The sequence below is a fragment of the Lepidochelys kempii genome, chromosome 16 (assembly GCF_965140265.1).
Source record: "Lepidochelys kempii isolate rLepKem1 chromosome 16, rLepKem1.hap2, whole genome shotgun sequence".
NCBI lineage: Eukaryota > Metazoa > Chordata > Testudines > Cheloniidae > Lepidochelys > Lepidochelys kempii.
This window is the reverse complement of record NC_133271.1, coordinates 29,314,203-29,332,617: the sequence shown is the minus strand read 5'-3', so window position 1 is coordinate 29,332,617 and position 18,415 is coordinate 29,314,203. Positions and strand designations below refer to the sequence as shown.

General features: G+C 41.1%; 1 protein-coding gene across 23 annotated transcripts in view; it reads right to left on the bottom strand.

The window, feature by feature from the left end:
- RALGPS1 (Ral GEF with PH domain and SH3 binding motif 1) overlaps nucleotides 1–18,415 on the bottom strand; it is a 399,374-nt gene that overhangs the window by 108,531 nt on the left and 272,428 nt on the right. For all 23 annotated transcript variants that reach the window (XR_012155323.1, XM_073315016.1, XM_073315014.1 and 20 more), the window contains one exon: nucleotides 5,341–5,478. Coding sequence is in view for 22 of the 23 variants with exons in the window: in XM_073315016.1 (XP_073171117.1) it covers nucleotides 5,341–5,478 (138 nt within the window). In the remaining variant the exon portion in view is untranslated. The remainder of the gene's footprint in view (nucleotides 1–5,340; nucleotides 5,479–18,415) is intronic.

The following is an 18,415-nucleotide window of genomic DNA, read 5'->3' as shown; positions in this document are numbered from 1 at the left end:
AAAGTACAAATGCAAAGTACTCCACTTAGGAAGGAACAATCAGTTGCACACATACAAAACTAGAAATGACTGCCTAGGAAGGAGTATTGAATAAAGGGATCTGAGGGTTATAGTGGATCACAAAATAAATATGAGTCAACAATATAATGCTGTTGCAAAAAAAGCAAACATATTCTGGGTTGTATTAGCAGGAGTGTTGTAAGCAAGAAACAAGTAGTAATTCTTCAGTTTTACTCAGCAGTGTTAAGGCTTCAACTGGAGTATTGTGTGCACTTCTGGGCATCATACTTCAGGAAAGATGTGGACAAATTAGAGAAAGTTCAGAGGAGAGCAATAAAAATGAAGATTTAGAAAACACGATCTGCAAGGAAAGACTAAAAAAAATGGGTTTGTTTAGTCTGGAGAAGAGAAGACTGAGGAGGCACATGATAATAGTCTTCAAGTATGTGAAAGGTTGTTGTAAAGAGGAGGGTGATAAATTGTTCTCCTTACCACTGAAGACAGGACAAGTAGTAGCGGGCTTAAACTGTATCACGGGAAAGTTAAAGTTAGGTTAGACATTAGGAAAAACTTCCTAATTCTAAGTGTAGTCAAGCACTGAAACAGATTACCTAGGGTGGATGTGGAATCTCCATCATTGGAGGTTTAAGAACAGGTTACAGAAACACCTGTGGGAGATGGTCTAGATAATTCTGCCTCAGCGCAGAGGACTGGACTGGATAATTTATCGAGGTCCCTTCCAATCCTACATTTCTATGATTACTGAATGAGGCACCAATTCCGGCAGAAGGCGTTGGAAATACCATCAATGGAAGAATCTCTTCCATTTCTGCAAGTAGTACGGGTTGACTTCTTTCTGCTTTTTGGTAACACTTGTTGCACTTCTGCAGAGCAGGAGGATTCTAACCCATGAACCACCTAGGTACCATCTCCTGAGGTGGTGAAGCCCTAGGTTGGGGTGAAGCAGGCAACCTGTGGCCTATAGCATGAGATGAGCGGTGGTCGGAAGCTTGACTGGTGGTTGGACACAAATGAAGCAGGGAAGGGAACCAAGCTTGTTTCAGCCATGTCAGCTCTATAAGAACAACTCTGGCCTTGTCTATCTGATTTTGTTCACCACCCTTCATATCAGCAGTGGAGAGGTAAATGCATAGAGCAGACGCTTCTTCCAAGATAGAAGAAAAGTGTCTCCAAAAGTGTGGAGGCTCAGACTCCTCTTGAGCAGAGAAGAGGACACTTTTTGTTCCTGGAGATGGCAAAGAGAGACACCTCTGGCACTCCCCATCTTTGGAATATGCTGTGGAGAACTTGAGAGTTTGGAGTCCTGGGAGAAGTGTATTCTGAAAACATCTGCTGTGGTGTTCTGAATACCTGGGAGGTAGACCAATGAAATTTGGATCTGATGAGCTACGTACCAGTTCTATAGTTTCATGGTTTCAGTGCACAGAGAGGGGAATCTTGCTCCTCCCTGCTTGCTGATATAGAACATGCTGGATATATTGTTCGTCATGACCCTGATTGATTTGCCTCTGAGGAGGGGTAGGAAATGAAAGCAGCCCTGAGTTCCAGTACACTGATGTGGAGATTGGTTTCCTGAGTTTTTCATATGCCCTGAGTTGTGAAAGCATTGAGGTGAGCTCCCCATCCCCAACACTGATGCATCTGTTAAAGTTATTGATGGGGCTGGACAACAGAAAGGAATGCCTGCACCAATGCTGAGTTGATTTTTCCACCAGTCTAAAGAATTCCTCACTTGTAGAAGAGCCATCACCTGCCTGTTCAAGGTGTGTCTGGCTGGAGAATAGGTCATTCTGAGCCAACCCTGGAAGTGGTAGAGACGTAGTTTTGTGTGATTGGTCAAAAAGGCACAAGATGCCCTGATATCCCAGGAGCGAAGAAAATTCCTTATTGTGGTCTGAAGGTTTCCCTGAATTACGTATACCAGACTTGACAAAATTACAAATCTGTCTAAGGGAAGGTAAGCCCTGGCTGTCAACAACTCTGAAGGCACCCCTATAAACTGTATCTTCTGTTCAGGGGTTAACAAAGATTATTTTTCATTCAGCTGAAGACCCAACTCCTGGAACAGAGCAAGGGCTGTCTGGGTGGAACATAGCACTGCTTTGTAGGAACAACCCTTGAGTAGCCAGTTGCTGAGGTACCGGAAGACTAGGATCACTTCTTGTCGCAGGTAAGCGGCCACTACTTCCTGGATCTTTGAGAATACCCTTGGGGCAGAAGGACTAAAGGGAAGAACTTGGTATTGGAAATGATCCTGGCCTATAGTGAACTGTAGGTATTTCCTGTGCGATGAGTGTATCATCATATGGAAATAGGTATCCTGTAGGTCAAGGGCTGAAAACTAATCCACTTCCTCCAGTGAAGGAATTATAGCTGCCAGAGTCACCTTCCTGAACTTTTAAGACTTTATGAACTTGTTTAGAAGTCTTAGATACAAACTGGTCTCCATCCTTTGTTCTTCTTTTGCACAAGGAAATACTTCAGGTAAAACCCTTTGCCTTTGTGAGGCAGCAAGACAGGCTCTATTGCTCCTAATTAAAGGAGACAGTTCACATCCTGTCTCAATAAAAGCTTGTGAAGGCATCCCTTAAGAAATATGGGGTGTGGGGGAGGTTGGGATGTAAAATGAATGGCATAGCCCAATGTTATAACCTCTATGACTCATTCTGTAGTGATCTGCTTCCAAGTACAAGGAAATGGGAAAGGCCATCTCCAAAGTGGGGGAGGTGGGCAAACATATGCAGGTGTGAAACTAGACGTGCAGGAGGATTTGAATGCTCGACTGACTCATCAAAATCATTGCTTTGAAAATACTGGGTGGTCATGGAAGGCAGTTGAGCTGCCCTCTTTCTCTGGAATTTATGTCTTTCCATGTTAGATTCGGTAGATCTATAGAATCCAGAGAATCTTTGGACAGTCTGTGACATACTAAATCCTCTCTTCTTTGTAGGTGTATGAATGCCCAGGCATCAGAAAGTAGACCTAGAGTCCTTCAGTGTGTGTAAGGTCTCCAAGGAAAGCTTACGGCCATTGAAGGTAAGGTCCTCAACAGTGTTCCTAATTTCTTTTGGAAAATCCGAGAGTTAGCCATGATGCTGTGCATAACTACTGCCATGGAGATGGACCTGGCAGCAATGTCAGCAGCATCCAAGGATGCTTGAAGAGTGGTTTTGGCCAATAACTGGTCCTCTGAAATGATGGATTGGATTTCTCCCTATGTTCCTGTGGCAGATGTTCAATAAAAGCTTTAATATATTATAGTTTGTAAAATTATATTTGCCCATGATTGCCTGATAGTTTGTGATCCTGAATTATAGGGCTGCCAATGAATAGGATTTCCATCCAAAGAAGTCCAGTCTCTTTTGGACTTCGTCATATTTGGAGAAGTGTTGCTTATCCCACTCATTTATCACATTCACTACCAGGGAGATAGGTGGAAGGTGGAAGAACCCTCAGAATCTTTTGGTGGCGGGAACATAATATTTTTTATCTGCCCATTTTCACTTTTGTGAAACAGTAGCAGGTATTTGGCACATAATCTTAGCTGGATCCTGTAGTGCCTCATTAATGAGTAACACCACATTGGAGAGTGTTGCTGACAGCAGGATATCCAACAGTTTGTGCTTCATGTCCTTGACCTCTGAGTGGAATTTGAAGAGTGTCAGCTGCTCTCTTTATGAGATCTTGAAATTTCAAAAAATTGTTGGCCATGGAAGGTGGCAGAGGCATAACCCTCTCATCTGGAGATGGGGATGAAATAGATATTTGAGGGGTGGCTTCTTTATCCAATCTGACCTCCTGCTCTTTAAATGTCGTCTCCTGGGGGCAGGGGGGGGGGCTGTTTGAGGAGGAGAGGAGTATATGACTCTAGGCTCCTTATGAGATGGTACTAGAGGTCTGGCAAATTGCGGCCAATAAGCAGCCAAGGGCCCAGTATGGCTGTTGGGGGTGGCATAGAGGAGTAGGGGGTGGAATGCAGGGTTGGTTTCCCCCAACCTTGCTGATGAGCACAATCTTCCCTGTGACTGCTAAAGAATGGGTTCCTGAAAGGATGTGTCAGAGAACCCTGAACAAAAATAGAAGAGACTGACTGGAAGTCTTCTTCATCCTCCTAAATCTTGATCACCAGAGAAGCACCCACAGAGAAGGGTGGAGAGTCCTGCAGTACCAGAGGTGGTCTGGAGAGTCGCTTGATTCTATGAGGAGCAGGGACTCTAGTTCATCCAGGCAAGAAATGGTCCAGTGAAACATCCTACCTTCCCTCATCTGAACAATAATAAAGCAAAAACAGAACAAAAAGAATTAAAATAAAATAAAAATAAATAAAAATAAACCAGAATGTTAGTCTAGTAAAATCCAAATGCAAGAGCTCTGGTTCACTAAATACTTAAGTTTTAGCCTGCATATGAAACACACTGTTCTAACAAAGCTTGCACACTAGTTCCATTAACAGAGAACACATATGATTCAACTGCCTAATTTGGTATTAAAACTGAAGTTATACAGAAGCAGAAGTTAAGCAGTGCATCACTCTACTGACTTACATTAGCCTTGTGTCCCTCTTCATATGAGGCAGTGTAGCGGGGTGGTCACCCCACTCCAGCCCTGGAGAGGGCTACAGCAAGGAAAGGGGTTAAGAACAGCTGGGGGAAGCTGACTGTGTAGCTGACCACATGTGTGGCTGGCTTAATCAGGGCCCAGATGGCCCTTACAAGAGGACTGTGGGCCAGGAGCTGGAAGAGTCTCACTCTAGCCCTGGAGTGGGAAGGGCGGCCTGGGAGCAAGGTATCTGAGGTGGAGCAGGGCTGGGGAAGGCCAGAGGGAGTGGGGGAGCTCCAGCCTGGTAAAACCCCAGACTGCAGGCCTGGTGAAGGCCTACAAAGGTACTGGGGCTGCAGAGGGGCAGCCCAGAGATAGGCAAAGGCAGCAGGTCCTAACCCCTTGCCAATGATGAGTGGCCATTACACTGTAGTCTACCCCAGTGAGCGGGAGCTAGATGATGACTGGCAGTAGCCACTGAGGCAAGGTGGGTTTCGAGGGTTGGGGTTCCCCTGGGAGGGGGGACCCAGAGAGTGGAGACTGCTAGGGTAGAACCCCAGGGTAAAGGGCACCAGGGTCTGGGAGGGACATGGGGGCCAGCGGCAGGTGAGACATCAGCCTGCAGAGGGCGCTCCAGAGGCTGGAGAGCTAATTCCCAGGACAACCAGCAGGAAGCGCCGCACCGGTGAGTCTTTGCATCGCCACAGGCAGACATCTCCTAATGATTTATTATATTAATATGAGTGACGACTTTACAATAACAAGACAAAAATTACCAACCATAGCTACAGGAGACTTGCAAATCAGCTATTATTCGGAGGATATTGTTCATTTGATTGGATCTTTGTTCATTCTCCATGATGCTGCCAGATGAAGGATATGCAGAATCGATGTAGATTAAATCCAAGAGATATATTCCTGAAATTAAAGATCAATCAAGTGTTTTATAAAGAAATAGTCAAGTACGTACTAACAAACAGAACACCCAGGAAGCACCAGCAACCCATCTGTGCCTTTCCCATTGAACAAACGGGGAGATTATTAACAGCAAAGAGCTTGAGTTTTGTGTAATCAAAAATGTAAAATTTGGACTTCAATCTGTGGCACTGCTTACAAGAACATAGAAAACTGTGGACAATGCACACTTACAAGGAAGCGTAACAGGGGGGACTGGGAGTGGCTGGCTCATTACAAAAGCAGCTTTGCCTCTCCTGGAATTGACATCTCCTCATCAATTACTGGGAGTGGACTACATCCACCCTGATGGAATTGGCCCTGTCAACACTGGTTCTCCACTTGTGAGGTAACTTCTTTCTCCATGTGTCATTATACAATGCCTGCATCTATAATTTTCACTCCATGCATCTGAAGTGGTTTTTTACCCACAAAAGCTTATGCCCAAATAAATGTTAGTCTTTAAGGTGCCACCGGACTCCTTGTTGACTTACAAGGAAGAATGTCTCTTATACAGAAGAGGCAAAACTTCAGTGTATACACTTCATTAAAATGTTGTGTTCACCCTGGAAAATACTATGGAATTAAAGTGGGAGGAGAAGAGGGGAACTATCTCCATGCATTTGGCAAGTTACTAAGGACCTGATACTGCATGATCCCGAAGAATGAAAATCCTGGACTTCAACAAAAGCTGAGGAAGCTCAGCACTGCACAGTATGCTCTTCAGATTTGCCCCGTTTGATTAATTTGTACATTATCGCAAGTCTTTGGTTGGCCCTAAGGGGTTGCAGTCTTGACCATCTTGGCTAATATCCACTGATGGACCTATCCTCTATGAACTTCTCTCATTCTTTTTGAATGAAGAGCTATGCAGTGAGATAGCAAAAGGCTTCTCCACAGCAATAACCCTCAGTAACATCATCTATTCCCTAATTTCTATTAATCAGTACACATGCTCTTCTGGTGCACAAGCCCATAGAATAGTGGTATACACGGGGCCAGAGGGGCAGCGGCAGGGAGTTGTCGGGAATGGCACCAAGGTGGGAAAGGAACGTTCTGGATGCCTGTAACAGCACAGGCAGTACAGAGAGCGAAACAATCTGTGTAGTTTGGTTTTCCCAGAACCAAATTCTACGTTTAAAGCCATTCCTCCTTCGGCGAAAACTGTGACATGGTTTGCCTGGTAAGGCCTGATCAGAATCCTCTTCATTCTGAAAATGAATTAACACTGGCCATCCCTACAATCCTCAATCAAATATTCCATTGATCACCTGAAACCATCACATCTGTTTTTTGCTCATGACTAAGGCATCCTTACTTCCTCTTCAACTATTTTTTTGCATAATTTTCCAGACTAAAGTTACATCACCTTCATTTTACTTTTTTTTAAATCCAGTACCTCCATGCCACCTTAATTTTGCCCTTTTGTTGGGATGCACTAGGACATAATCTTTAATTACATGACGAAATACTATTTTCCCCACAGACCCTCCGCCTGAGTGAGGCTCGTCACACAGGTTGGAAGCACAAGGGGGAGAATTAAAGTTGCACAGACATCTGCAGTAGTAGCATTTCCTAACTTTCAAGTTCATGACTTTACAACCTATACAACTTTGAACACATTTTTGTATGTAATTTACACATACAGCATAAAACCCAGCACGATTAATAATGGTTAGAAACAGAAACAAACCAATGCCTATAAAACTACTAATAGTGGAACTATTGACATCAAAAAGTCAATAATATTTTCACTTCCAGTGATAAAACAAAGCACTCTTATTTGCAGATCAGAGCCTATGGGATGCTGTACATTTAAAGGTAGAAACCAGTTTATATAATATTTGCTTAATGCAAAGCAGACTTGTAGCAAGTCATGCTGAGGCTGTGTTTTTTTTCATATGTGCTAGCAGAGATACTCATTATGTTTGTGATTCAACAAGCAAAACCACAGTTTTATGGGGGAAGGGATTAGGCAGGTATGGATTAATATTTTAACAACAACATGCCTGTCATTTTATTAAATATGTTTATTATGGTAGCATCCAGAGGCAACAATCAGTACAAATACTGGGACAGGGAATGTATCTACCTGTAAGGGATTGCAAGCTAAAGACAAACAATATATGACCAGTGGAGGAAAAGATGTATACAACTTTTGTATACATTCACTATTTGTGTCTGTCTTATATTGATATAAATACGTAAGTACTGACTTTACTCAGCTGCCCCTCGTCATTATGGCTGAAGTGGGACTTGTGCAGGCATTTGAAAGGAAGGGTGGCGCCTTATAGATCAGTTCACGGAGGGCATTTCATTTGTAGGGGGTCATCATTGAAGAAAGTGCAGAGGCATAGGTGAAATTTCCATTCTTGATCCAAGGAAGGATCACTAAATGGATGATAGCTGGTATTTATTCAGTTGTTCCATCATAGAGTGTTAGTACAACTGACATCTTTTTCTGCATTGTAGGATTGAATCAAAGTGAATCTGACAGTGGTAGAAAAAAAACTGAGGAGAGATGGCCAATTGTAGGGGACTCAAATGTTTTTTCACTGAATGGGAGGAGAATGTATTGGATAATTAAGAATACAAGGATTGGCCTTTCTCAGAAAGTTTTAAGAGACTTAGCTATCTAGTAAAGCTTTGGAAGAGGCTAAACTCAGTTAAATGTTACCTGGAGGAGTTTAGATGGGAGGGAAAGTTAGAGGTGTGGCTTGCACCTTTGTCATGTTGCTCTTCTCTGTAACAATTGAATAAAACACCTGAAACACCAAACTGTCAAGGCTATTGTGAAACCAGTTTGCTGAAGGGTGAAAAACAGTGCTAAATGTTTATATGGTTGGATGAGGGACCATAACCATGATGATTTCTGCAGCACTGACGGTAGGTTTTTAAAACAGTGAGCTATGAGTGCTCAAGTCCTCTAGACAAACCTGGCGAACTTGTCATTCTCACAGAGTAAAATGATTTTCCAGCCAGTTGGATGCTTTGTAACTACTGATCTCATCATAAAACCAACAGGAGATTTTCTCTGTGAGCCTTGAACAATCCAGATGCCGGAGTGCTCAGCTGAAAGGTCTTTGATTTCATTATAGCATTTCTGAACACAAACACTGGAAGGTCATAGTGATAAGGTTGGAGTTGTCACAATCCAGGTTTTCTGATGATAGTAGAGAAACTCAAAAAAAATGCCACATTCACTTATTCCATCAAATATTAATGGTATATTTTAAACGTTTTTTCAAGCAGACAGTATACACTATGTGCTACTAGATCTAAACTCCTGATTCAACAATAATTACTATGGCTGAATATTCTTCACTTCTTATGGAGCAATAACAGTCCTCAGATACTTTTTCTCAAACATACAGAGCATACATTCAAGTTCTTCAAACCTGTAAAATTCATGAATATCTTGGAAGAACTACTGAAAAATAATGAAGGATAGGATACCGCATATAGCATCAAAACCAAGAAGGGGACACATGAACAAAGGCTGACTGAATATTGTAATACTCAATACTACAACATAATATTATAGTATGGTTCAAGTCACATAAGATTAATTTCTCATGCTAATTTTCACTGCAGTAAACCAGAAACATATGAAGCTCGTGATCACAATTTCATTGTTACTACTGTTCATGTTTAGGCCAGTACATTTAAGTTTTTGGTCCTGTTCTTGTTCCAGGCAGAAACCTGCACACTGTGCTGTTAAATTGAAGAACTGACTTAGAAAGAGGAGGTTGTAAAACAATATTTGTGGAAGGGAACCTCAGCCCAATGAGTCTTTTATCTCATTTTCATTTGAAGTAGGTCACTTTGGCAACCACCCAGTTAGATTAACAATAGTTTCCCCATTAGCTGTGAGTAGGTCATGCAGCAAAGCTCCCCCGCCTGCATTTGATCACATTAGCATGCTTCAGGATGAGCTCATAAAGGGCATTCAGGAATCCAGAGCTGACAGAAATTTATTGCCTGTGTGCTTTTCAGGCTCACAGCAGGTAAAAAAAAGAGGGGACTACTGTTAACTGCTCCATGTGGAGAAATAACTCATTGACCTCAGATTTCTGATCAGAGTGGGGCGGGGTTAGATTAATCCCCCTCTTACTAAAACTGTCTTGAAGGTAGAGCAACAATGTAAGGTGTAATTTGTATATGGCATTTCAGGCCCTTACAGGATTACTGACAAGTTTATTCCTTTTTCTCACCAGTGGAGTTCAGTAGCCTGTGTAACATATTTTAGTACTGTGCAATATGATAGTTACCAAAGAAACACATATGGTTTGGATTTATGGTAAACTTAAAGTCACATTGCCAAATCAAGCCCAAAATATAACCAGGAAAACTCTTTCTGCTCACTTACTAGCCATTCCTGAAAACCCAGGTAATCTTACTGAGGCAATGACAAGTGGTGGCAGAAGAGGTTGTTTAGAAGCACTGAAACTACTGCTCCGCAAAGCAATATTTTTGCACACACTGTACAAACTGGCAAAGATGTCAGAGCTGGAAACAGCTGTGTACCTCTCTTGCCTCCCCATTTTCTTCTGTGTACCTGTGAGGCACTTCATTATACCCTGGCACTCCCAAGAAAAGAACAGGCCTTGTGAATTATGCTTGATTTTAAAGGTCTTTTCTTCACAGGACAAGGGCTTTTAATTTAAAGTATGAAAATTGGTATATTTATACAGCAAAGATTCCAAACATTTAATGTTGAAGTAAACACGATTTGAGGTCAGGCCACTGAATGGCAATATGTGAAATGAGTTGGAGGATCTCAGTTCAGTTCATACTGGATAAATATCCAAATCAAAAAATCAGTATCAGAGGGTATGTCCCCACTGCCCAGGCTACAGTGCTGCCGTGGCGATAAACCCCCACCCCAAAACAAGCAGCGGTAGCTTTATCGGGGGGAGCCACACAAAGCGCTGTCTCTGCTGGCGCTTTTCAGCGCTAAAACTTTTGTCACTCGGGAGGTGTTTTTCACACCCCTGAACGACAAAAGTTTTAGCGCTGAAAGTGGCAGTGTAGACACAGACACAGCTGGCACCAAATAACAGTTCTCAGTGGAGAGACTAAGGAATGACTAAACAAACACTCATCTCTAAAGGCAGTCCATTTATTGTAGAGATGACAACACATTGGGAATCTATTTAATTGTGCTCGTGTTACATATGTCTGTAGCTTCACTTGCTAACGTGTATTTGGAATAGACAAATTCCGTACAAACTGAGGCAAGAACCTTAAAAGAAACCAGACTGAATCAATCAGGACTAGATATTAAAAACTCTTCAGAGTGACTCTTTTTTATCCATGTTTTGGAATAAGGGTCCTAATTCTCATTTACACTAACTTCCCTTTCTACCATTCTGGCAGTTAAAGGAATCTGGATGTGTGTGTGTAAATGTAAATTAGTATACATGAGAATCAGGCCTGAGAGGAGTTGGACTTGCAGTGTTTTACATAGTGTACCTTAGCCAACACTGCCATTACCTTCAAAGTTCATCCATCTTCGTTCCCAATGGAAAGTAAGCAGAATGTGTCAATTATAAATACAACTTCACTGTAGCACTGGTGGTTTCTGCAGTTTTTGAATATGGGAGTCTGGAGGAGGAGTCACTTTCAATTAAGCAGAAAGTAACAACAGTGGAATGTCATGCTATACAAAATATCATATAAGATTTCTATGCAGCGTTGTAGCTGTGTCAGTCCCAGGATATTAGAAAGACAAGATAGGTGAGGTAATATCTTTTATTGGACCAACTTTTCTTGGGGAGAGAGAGAGAGAGACACACACAAACTTTCGAGCTGGCACAGAGGTCTTCCTCAGGTCTGTGTAATACTTGAAGAATTAAGAATAAGAGTTCTAACAGTTTCCAAAAGATGTCTACTAAGTAAGGAACATGCAGTCAATTCCATATGTTAGACTAAGCTACAGTATACAGTAAAGGCTGTACTTAGTCACAACACAATGTGCCTCACTATTGATATGAAAACTTAGAAGGCAGAACCTTGAGTATATGAAACCACAGAACAGTAGTTTGGTCAAAATGACTACCATGATAAATGTACCCAGGTTCCTTTAATTTTAAAGTTTCAAGTGATAAGCTTCCCAACATAAACCACAAATTCAACAAAGAGTATAAGGTATTGCTGAGGCTCATGCTACTGCTAAGAAACATTCTTAGGGTTTTGTAATACTTCCGTTGATCTTTGTGCAATGGATCCACATGAGCGAGAAATACCTGAATTTAAAATGATTTTAAAAAGGTGTAAATACTGTATTTTACTTGAAAAAGTTATCTGATCATTACAAGACAGATTTGGATTCTACATATGAATGACTGTATAAAAGGCAGACAGGATACAATCTACATTTTAAAAACCATAACTAACAATAATTACAAGGTGCACACACAATTCATCCCAAGATGCTTCTCTAACTTAAAATTATGCACTGTACAGATATGCAGAGTCCTTCCACCTGACACTGGAATGCCATCACCTCTGTTTAAATACACACAGTAACACTATGTGACAATTCAGGACTGGCAGTGAATTTCTGATCCAACTGAAATTACCCTGTATCTGCAACTGGCAATCCTTTATTTTAACTAGCACTTAAAGTTCACCTATTGGCATGAGCAGTTGTCATTTTACTATATATCCAAAAATTAATATACTGAAGTATTATAGCTTTCAGAACCTACAGTATTCTTATTAACTATTTTTACTCAGTGCTATATCAGACCGGACCCAGAGTTTTTAATCTGAAAAACTAAAAGAAGATGGGATATGTCAAGAATCCCGAAGAATGAATATTCCGCAAAGATAATCCTTTTATTTTTTAATGTAGTGCTGACTCAGAGGAGAGTGCCATTTGCTACATCACTGAAATGACTTTTTGAAACATCTACGCCTTCCAAGTTGTCTAACCAACTGTATTTTTAGCTTTGAAACAAAACAAGATTGCAGCCCCAGTTACTGTTACAATTGGACATTTCTCTGTCAGTATCATGAACTAAAGCTTTGGCATGGTACTAGTGGGTACTATGCTACTGGAGGCATCTTCTTGGATGTCACATAAAACCTAAGTCCTTAGCATTGCTAAGTGTGGTATCCTGGCTTTGCTGGTATTGTCTCTATGGCTTATGTTGGAGAAGTTCTCTCTTTGCTACCCCTGTGAAAAGCTACGTGGTAGTAGTCTGACCACGTTCCATGGCAGAGGCGGCTGAATTTCAGGGCTAGATGAGTGATTGCTGCACCCTGAAGTGCTTTGGGATCCTCTTGCTTGAAAGGAGCTATATAATGTTTTAATATGGTATCTAACTGCTACTAATAACATTAATTGTAGAGATTTATCTCATTACTCCATTACCAGCTTCCCCTTTAAACAGCACTGTTAGACGAGAAAGTGATTTTTTTAAAGCTTGTTGAAGACCAATAAAACAAAAGAAATCTAAATTGATTGATAGCATAAAAGTCACTAGAAACATAATAGTCCGCTGACAATGGACAAGCAGCATTAATCTCTCTAACATAACATGTTCATTTATCTTTATTAACACAGCTGTTCATTTCTCGTGCTGTAAACAAGGGAATTATTCTGTGGTCAGGCGCTTCTGTAAAATATTTGATTACAAAACTGGAATTGGATGGAAACCACATAGAGAAGCTCAGAATTTCATAATCTTGAATTGAATGAGCCAAATACCTCCTTGATGTAACTTCACTGCCTACAACCGAGTTACACCAGAAATGAATTCAGCTCACTGAGTCCAATAAAATAATCATGGTGTTGAAGAATTATCTTCCTACACAACAATACACGTCACTTGATGTAACTCTTTATAATTATCCAATACGTACACATTGAAAGGTTAGATTGTTGGGGGATGAGTAGAGCATTAGTGTCTTTTATACAGCTGTCCCACATGAGATACACAAGTGTAGCAGATCGCAGACTCACCGCTGCGGCACCTCCTGCTGGTTGTCCGGGGATTAGCTCAATTCTAGCACTCAGAGCGCCTCCTACTGGCTGGTGTCTTCCCTGTCTCAGGCCCCAAGTTCCTTCTGGACCCCAGTGCCCCTTTCCTTGGGGTGCTGCCCCACAGCAGTGCCTCCTTAGTCTGGGTCTCCCCTCCCAGGGGAACCCCCTCCCCCTATGCCCACCTGGCCTTAGTGGCTACTGCCAGTCGTCATCTAGCCCCTTTCCCTGAGGCAAACTGCAGTCTGTAATGGCCACTCATCATTGGCAAGGGGGTTGGACCAGCTGCCTCTGCATATCTCCGAGCTGCACCTCTGCGGCCCCAGTACCTCTTTAGGCCTTTAACAAGGCCTCAGCCTGGGGAGTTGCCAGGCTGGAGCTCCCCAGCACTGCTCTGCCCAAGATACAGCTAGGTCCTTCCCACTTCAGGGCTGGAGTGAGAGTGACCCAGCTCCTCCCTTAGCCCTTATATCAGGGCCAGGTGTGGCCACACCCGTGGCCGCTTCCTTATCAGCCTACCTTTTCCCCCAGGAGCAGGATAACTGCCCCACTACAGCAAGCTACAAGAAATAATACTGATAGCACGTTATTTACATTTTCTTACCAAGATAAACATGGCTACAGATCTTTTAGCAGCCAAAAATATTTTATCCATTTGGAGTTTAGGCGTTCTGAAAATTCTTACAGCAGCTCTCAGTGTATATTCTGACCTTCTTGTTGCTACTGATGTGCATTCACACACTCAAGTTACTAGTCTCTAATGTTCCTTCAAGAGCAATTTACTTTAAAACCCATACGTGTTAATGTTCTAACATTATATTAGCTATGAGATATAATGATGAAACTATGTAGTAAAAAGTTCCAATTGAGGAAGTTGTACATCAGCAGAATCCATGGAAAGAATAACACATGGTATTTCTAATGTCTGAGACCCCGAGGCAACCTTACAAATAACACCTTTTTAAAACATTATCTTTTGCTGCAGTCACAAATTTGCAACGATATCAAACTCAGAACTCTATTCTACATTAAGAAAGCATGATATGATCTGTATAATTCCCAGTCTAAGTGAATGCAAAAATGGTTAGAACCTCACAAAATACATAAATAGTAATAAAAATTTCAATTAATAGATGGCAATAGCATCCCCAAAAGTCTCCAAAATAAAACCTTTCCTCATAGAGCTAAACTAATTTTTTTGTTCGGGCACATATAAATGGTTGGGGATGGAAAACAAAGGAGAGAAAGAGACAGGACTTGCACTAAACATCTGAATCTAAAAGTTAGAGCGATTGGGTTAAGAAGTACTTAGTAGATGCTGAGAAAATGCATAAGCGACTGTTGGGTTTGTCTGATTTTTGAGGACATTTTTCTTGACCAATGGAAAAACCAAGTTTATGAAGGTAAAGCAACCATACAGTCACCCCATACAATTTTTTAGAGAGACTCATGGGGCCTAATTCATATACACCAGTGCAAAGTGGGATTAAAACACTAAGGTTCCAATTCTCTTTTATACTAAAGTCCATTTTACATCACTCTGACAACATAAAGTGACTTTAAAGTGTATGTAAATTACATTTACTCCCACTTTAAGGCCTCTTTAGATGGCTAGAGCAATAGAAAGTTCCCTTCATGTAATCTAGAATCAGGCCCTATCATTCTGATTTGGTAGCATTTTACACACCATTTTCACCGGTATAAATGACAACACAAGGTGCAGAGTCATGGAGAATCAGGGTCATGGAATCAGAAAATGGCCTGTCCTTTGCTTCACAGGAAAAGTAGCAGATTAATAAAGAGGAAATACTGTACCCACCCCCAATCTTCACTTAACTTGTGGCCAAATCCTATGCAGTTTTTTTAGCCATGTCAAAACTGCAGGTTTAAGAAGCTGGATAAGAGAAAAAATTAAAGTAAATACAAACAAACAAAGAAAAAACTGCCATCACCTTTCATTTGTTGAATTGTTTCTTAAATACAACCTGAGTATCCAGCTATAACCTAGAAAATCTGTATGGCTTCCCACCAATTACTGTTTTTCATTCAGATGATAAGAGACTCGTTAACAACCAAAATACACAGGCTTGGCTAACAGCAGTGCCAGCACCTTTCTAATTATCAACAGCACTTTCTTGCATTTCAATTGTCAAACTGGCATGAAATCACCTTGAGAAATCTGTAAGCTAAAGTTCTGAACATGCAATGGGAACTGTGCAGCAACCCTCTGAACTTTCAAAGAGATGCACTAGAAGCTGTGTGATCCAAGAGGCAAGGTCTCCATAGATATTCAATGGAGCACCTTATTCATTATGCACCTCCTCTCATTTTGTTTTAAACCAGGCAGCTAAGTTAGCACAGACCAGCCTTCTGCTCCCATTCAAATTAATGGCAAACCTCTCATCAACTTCAATGGAAGTGGATAGAGGACTTTATGAGTGCAGTGAGGAAAAAGTCATACAAAATATACTGAGCTTGCACAGAGTGCAATATTCAAAATGGAGTAGGTTGGAAATCATTATGCAGTCTTTACTATAGTGATCACTACTGCGACCACTACAATGTGTCAAAGGCATGGACCCATTTTGATTTTTCTATAGCCGTCAAAGCATGGCTTCTGGTATGTGGAAGGTCATCTAAACAAAGGTTTTTATTTGCTGTTTTATGTGTTGTGTGCTCGAGTTAGTGCTCTTAGCACAACTTTATCTGTCACGTGACAAAGAAAGGAAAATTGTTCTGGGCAGGAAAATAATTTGTGCAGCATAAAAAGTTGCCACATTTCCATATTAAACTTTCCATTTTCTTTTTTGAGAGCGTTTATGATTAAAGACATTTTTCCATGTTTTCCTACCGTGCCATGGAAAGAGTATTCTAAGGTTTCAGAAATTAAGGTAGTTGGCTGATGTGGCTGCACTTGTGTGGTTTTATCATATCAAACCGTCTTGATTAATTTCAACCATTAACAGAAACGGCAGCCATGCAAGTCAAAAGTACTTTTTTTCAACAGAGGGAGAAACCATATATTGCATAGAGCACATTTAGAGTGAACTCCCCTGCCTCATAGAGATATGGGGTAGGTTTGTAGTAATCACCAAGCATTAATATATAGTTCTATCATTCTGTTTAAGTACGTGCAGTGAAAACAATTCCTCACTTGGGATAGCCTACACTAAAATAATCTGCTGGTAGTTGACCTAAGTATAACCCACAACTTTTAATAAAAATTGGTAATAATTCAATCTGGGAAAATGTAAATTCTTTCCTGAAGACTAAATGTCCTCATGTGCTCTTTAGTATACACCAAAGTCTCACTTCTGTCATTTATAGCCATGAATTACATAATAGCACAAGTAGTAATGGGAAGTATGGTAATGGGAATTGAAGAAAAGCCATGTGGCTCACTGAAATTTATTCCGCTATAGTTTTCCAGAAGGAGACAGACTGGCAAGCTTATTCTATTTTAGAAGGTGCTGGGAATTTGCAAGAGTTTTCTTGTGTTCACATGTCTGGTACACATGATTCTTCATTATTGTGCACTTTTACAACTTTTTCATTCTTCCAGTACAATTCTGCAGCCAAGATGGTGTTTGGAAGATCCCATTCAACACTTATACTTCTCACACTCCCTCTCTGAGACAGAAGAGTACTTAATAACATCTGCCCCCCACAACTCCTCCTCCCAAATCCAACTATGCCTGGCTCCTCTACACCACCCTAAAGCACTGCCATCTTGGGAAGAAAGAGGTTGCATTATTCATAGATTCATAGCTTCCAGGGCCAGAAGGGATCATTGTGATAATCTAGTCTGACCTCCTGTATAACACAGGCCAGAGAACTTTCCAGAAACTATTCCTACAGCAGATCTGTTAGAAAAACATCTGTTAGAAAATCTTGATTTTAAAATGGTCAGTGATGGAAAATCCACCTCAATCCTTGGTAAATTGTTCCAATGGTTAACTATTCTCACTGTCAAAAATGTACAACTTATTTCCAGTCTGAATCTGTCCAGCTTCCCAAATGCGTTTTGTAAAGGCTTTCAGCTGCTTGGAGAGGAAAGGATATCATGTGCACCTGTTTAAAAAGGAAGAGGCTTAGACACAGGGCCAGTGAGAGGTAAGGAGGAACCCATTTCAAACGTAAAATGTTGGTAGTCCTCCAAGAAACCAAAAGGCTGGGGCTATCTATCTTTCTCTTAAAAACCTGCTCAAATATGCACATTTTGCATTAAGAGATAGGAAAGACCACCCCTCCGCTTTTTGTAATGCTTTTCTGATAGACCTGATGATACCTCCGAGTGTTCCAGTTGGAAACCTGTGATGTGATCCCCTCACCAGAAGAGAAAGGATGCTCCTTTTTCCCACAAGGAAGTAGTAAGGAGTAGGAGTGATGGCATAACCATCTAGAGCCTAGTCAGATCACTGGCACTACCTTTTTTATGCCTGTTCTGATAAGAGGAGTTTGGAGAGGTACTTAAAAATGGCAGTCTGATCTGTAACGTTCTTCAGTTGGCCCAAACCAGTCACTTAAACTTTTGCTTCCCTGACTATAAATGTCCTCATTCCCTCTCTCCTGAACAGGAGCTATACCACATACACATCTATATCTGTTATCTATTGATATTAAAATGTGTGTGTATTTGGTGGGAGAAGATTAAAATTAATTTGGTGCTTTAACTCTTTCTGCTAACAAACTACTTGGGGGGAGTTATTGCTCTCTGAAAAGTACTTTCTAGTCATCATTCTAAATTTGTTTTCGTTTTCATCCACACCCTGCATTCCACATACTTGTGGAAACAGTTACTTGGGTTGAACCTGACATCATTAAAAGTTCTATATACTTTCTGTAAATTTCTTAACTGCCATGCTTTCTATAGAAAACAGAGTCCATTTCTGTAACCTGTTTCTGTGGCTC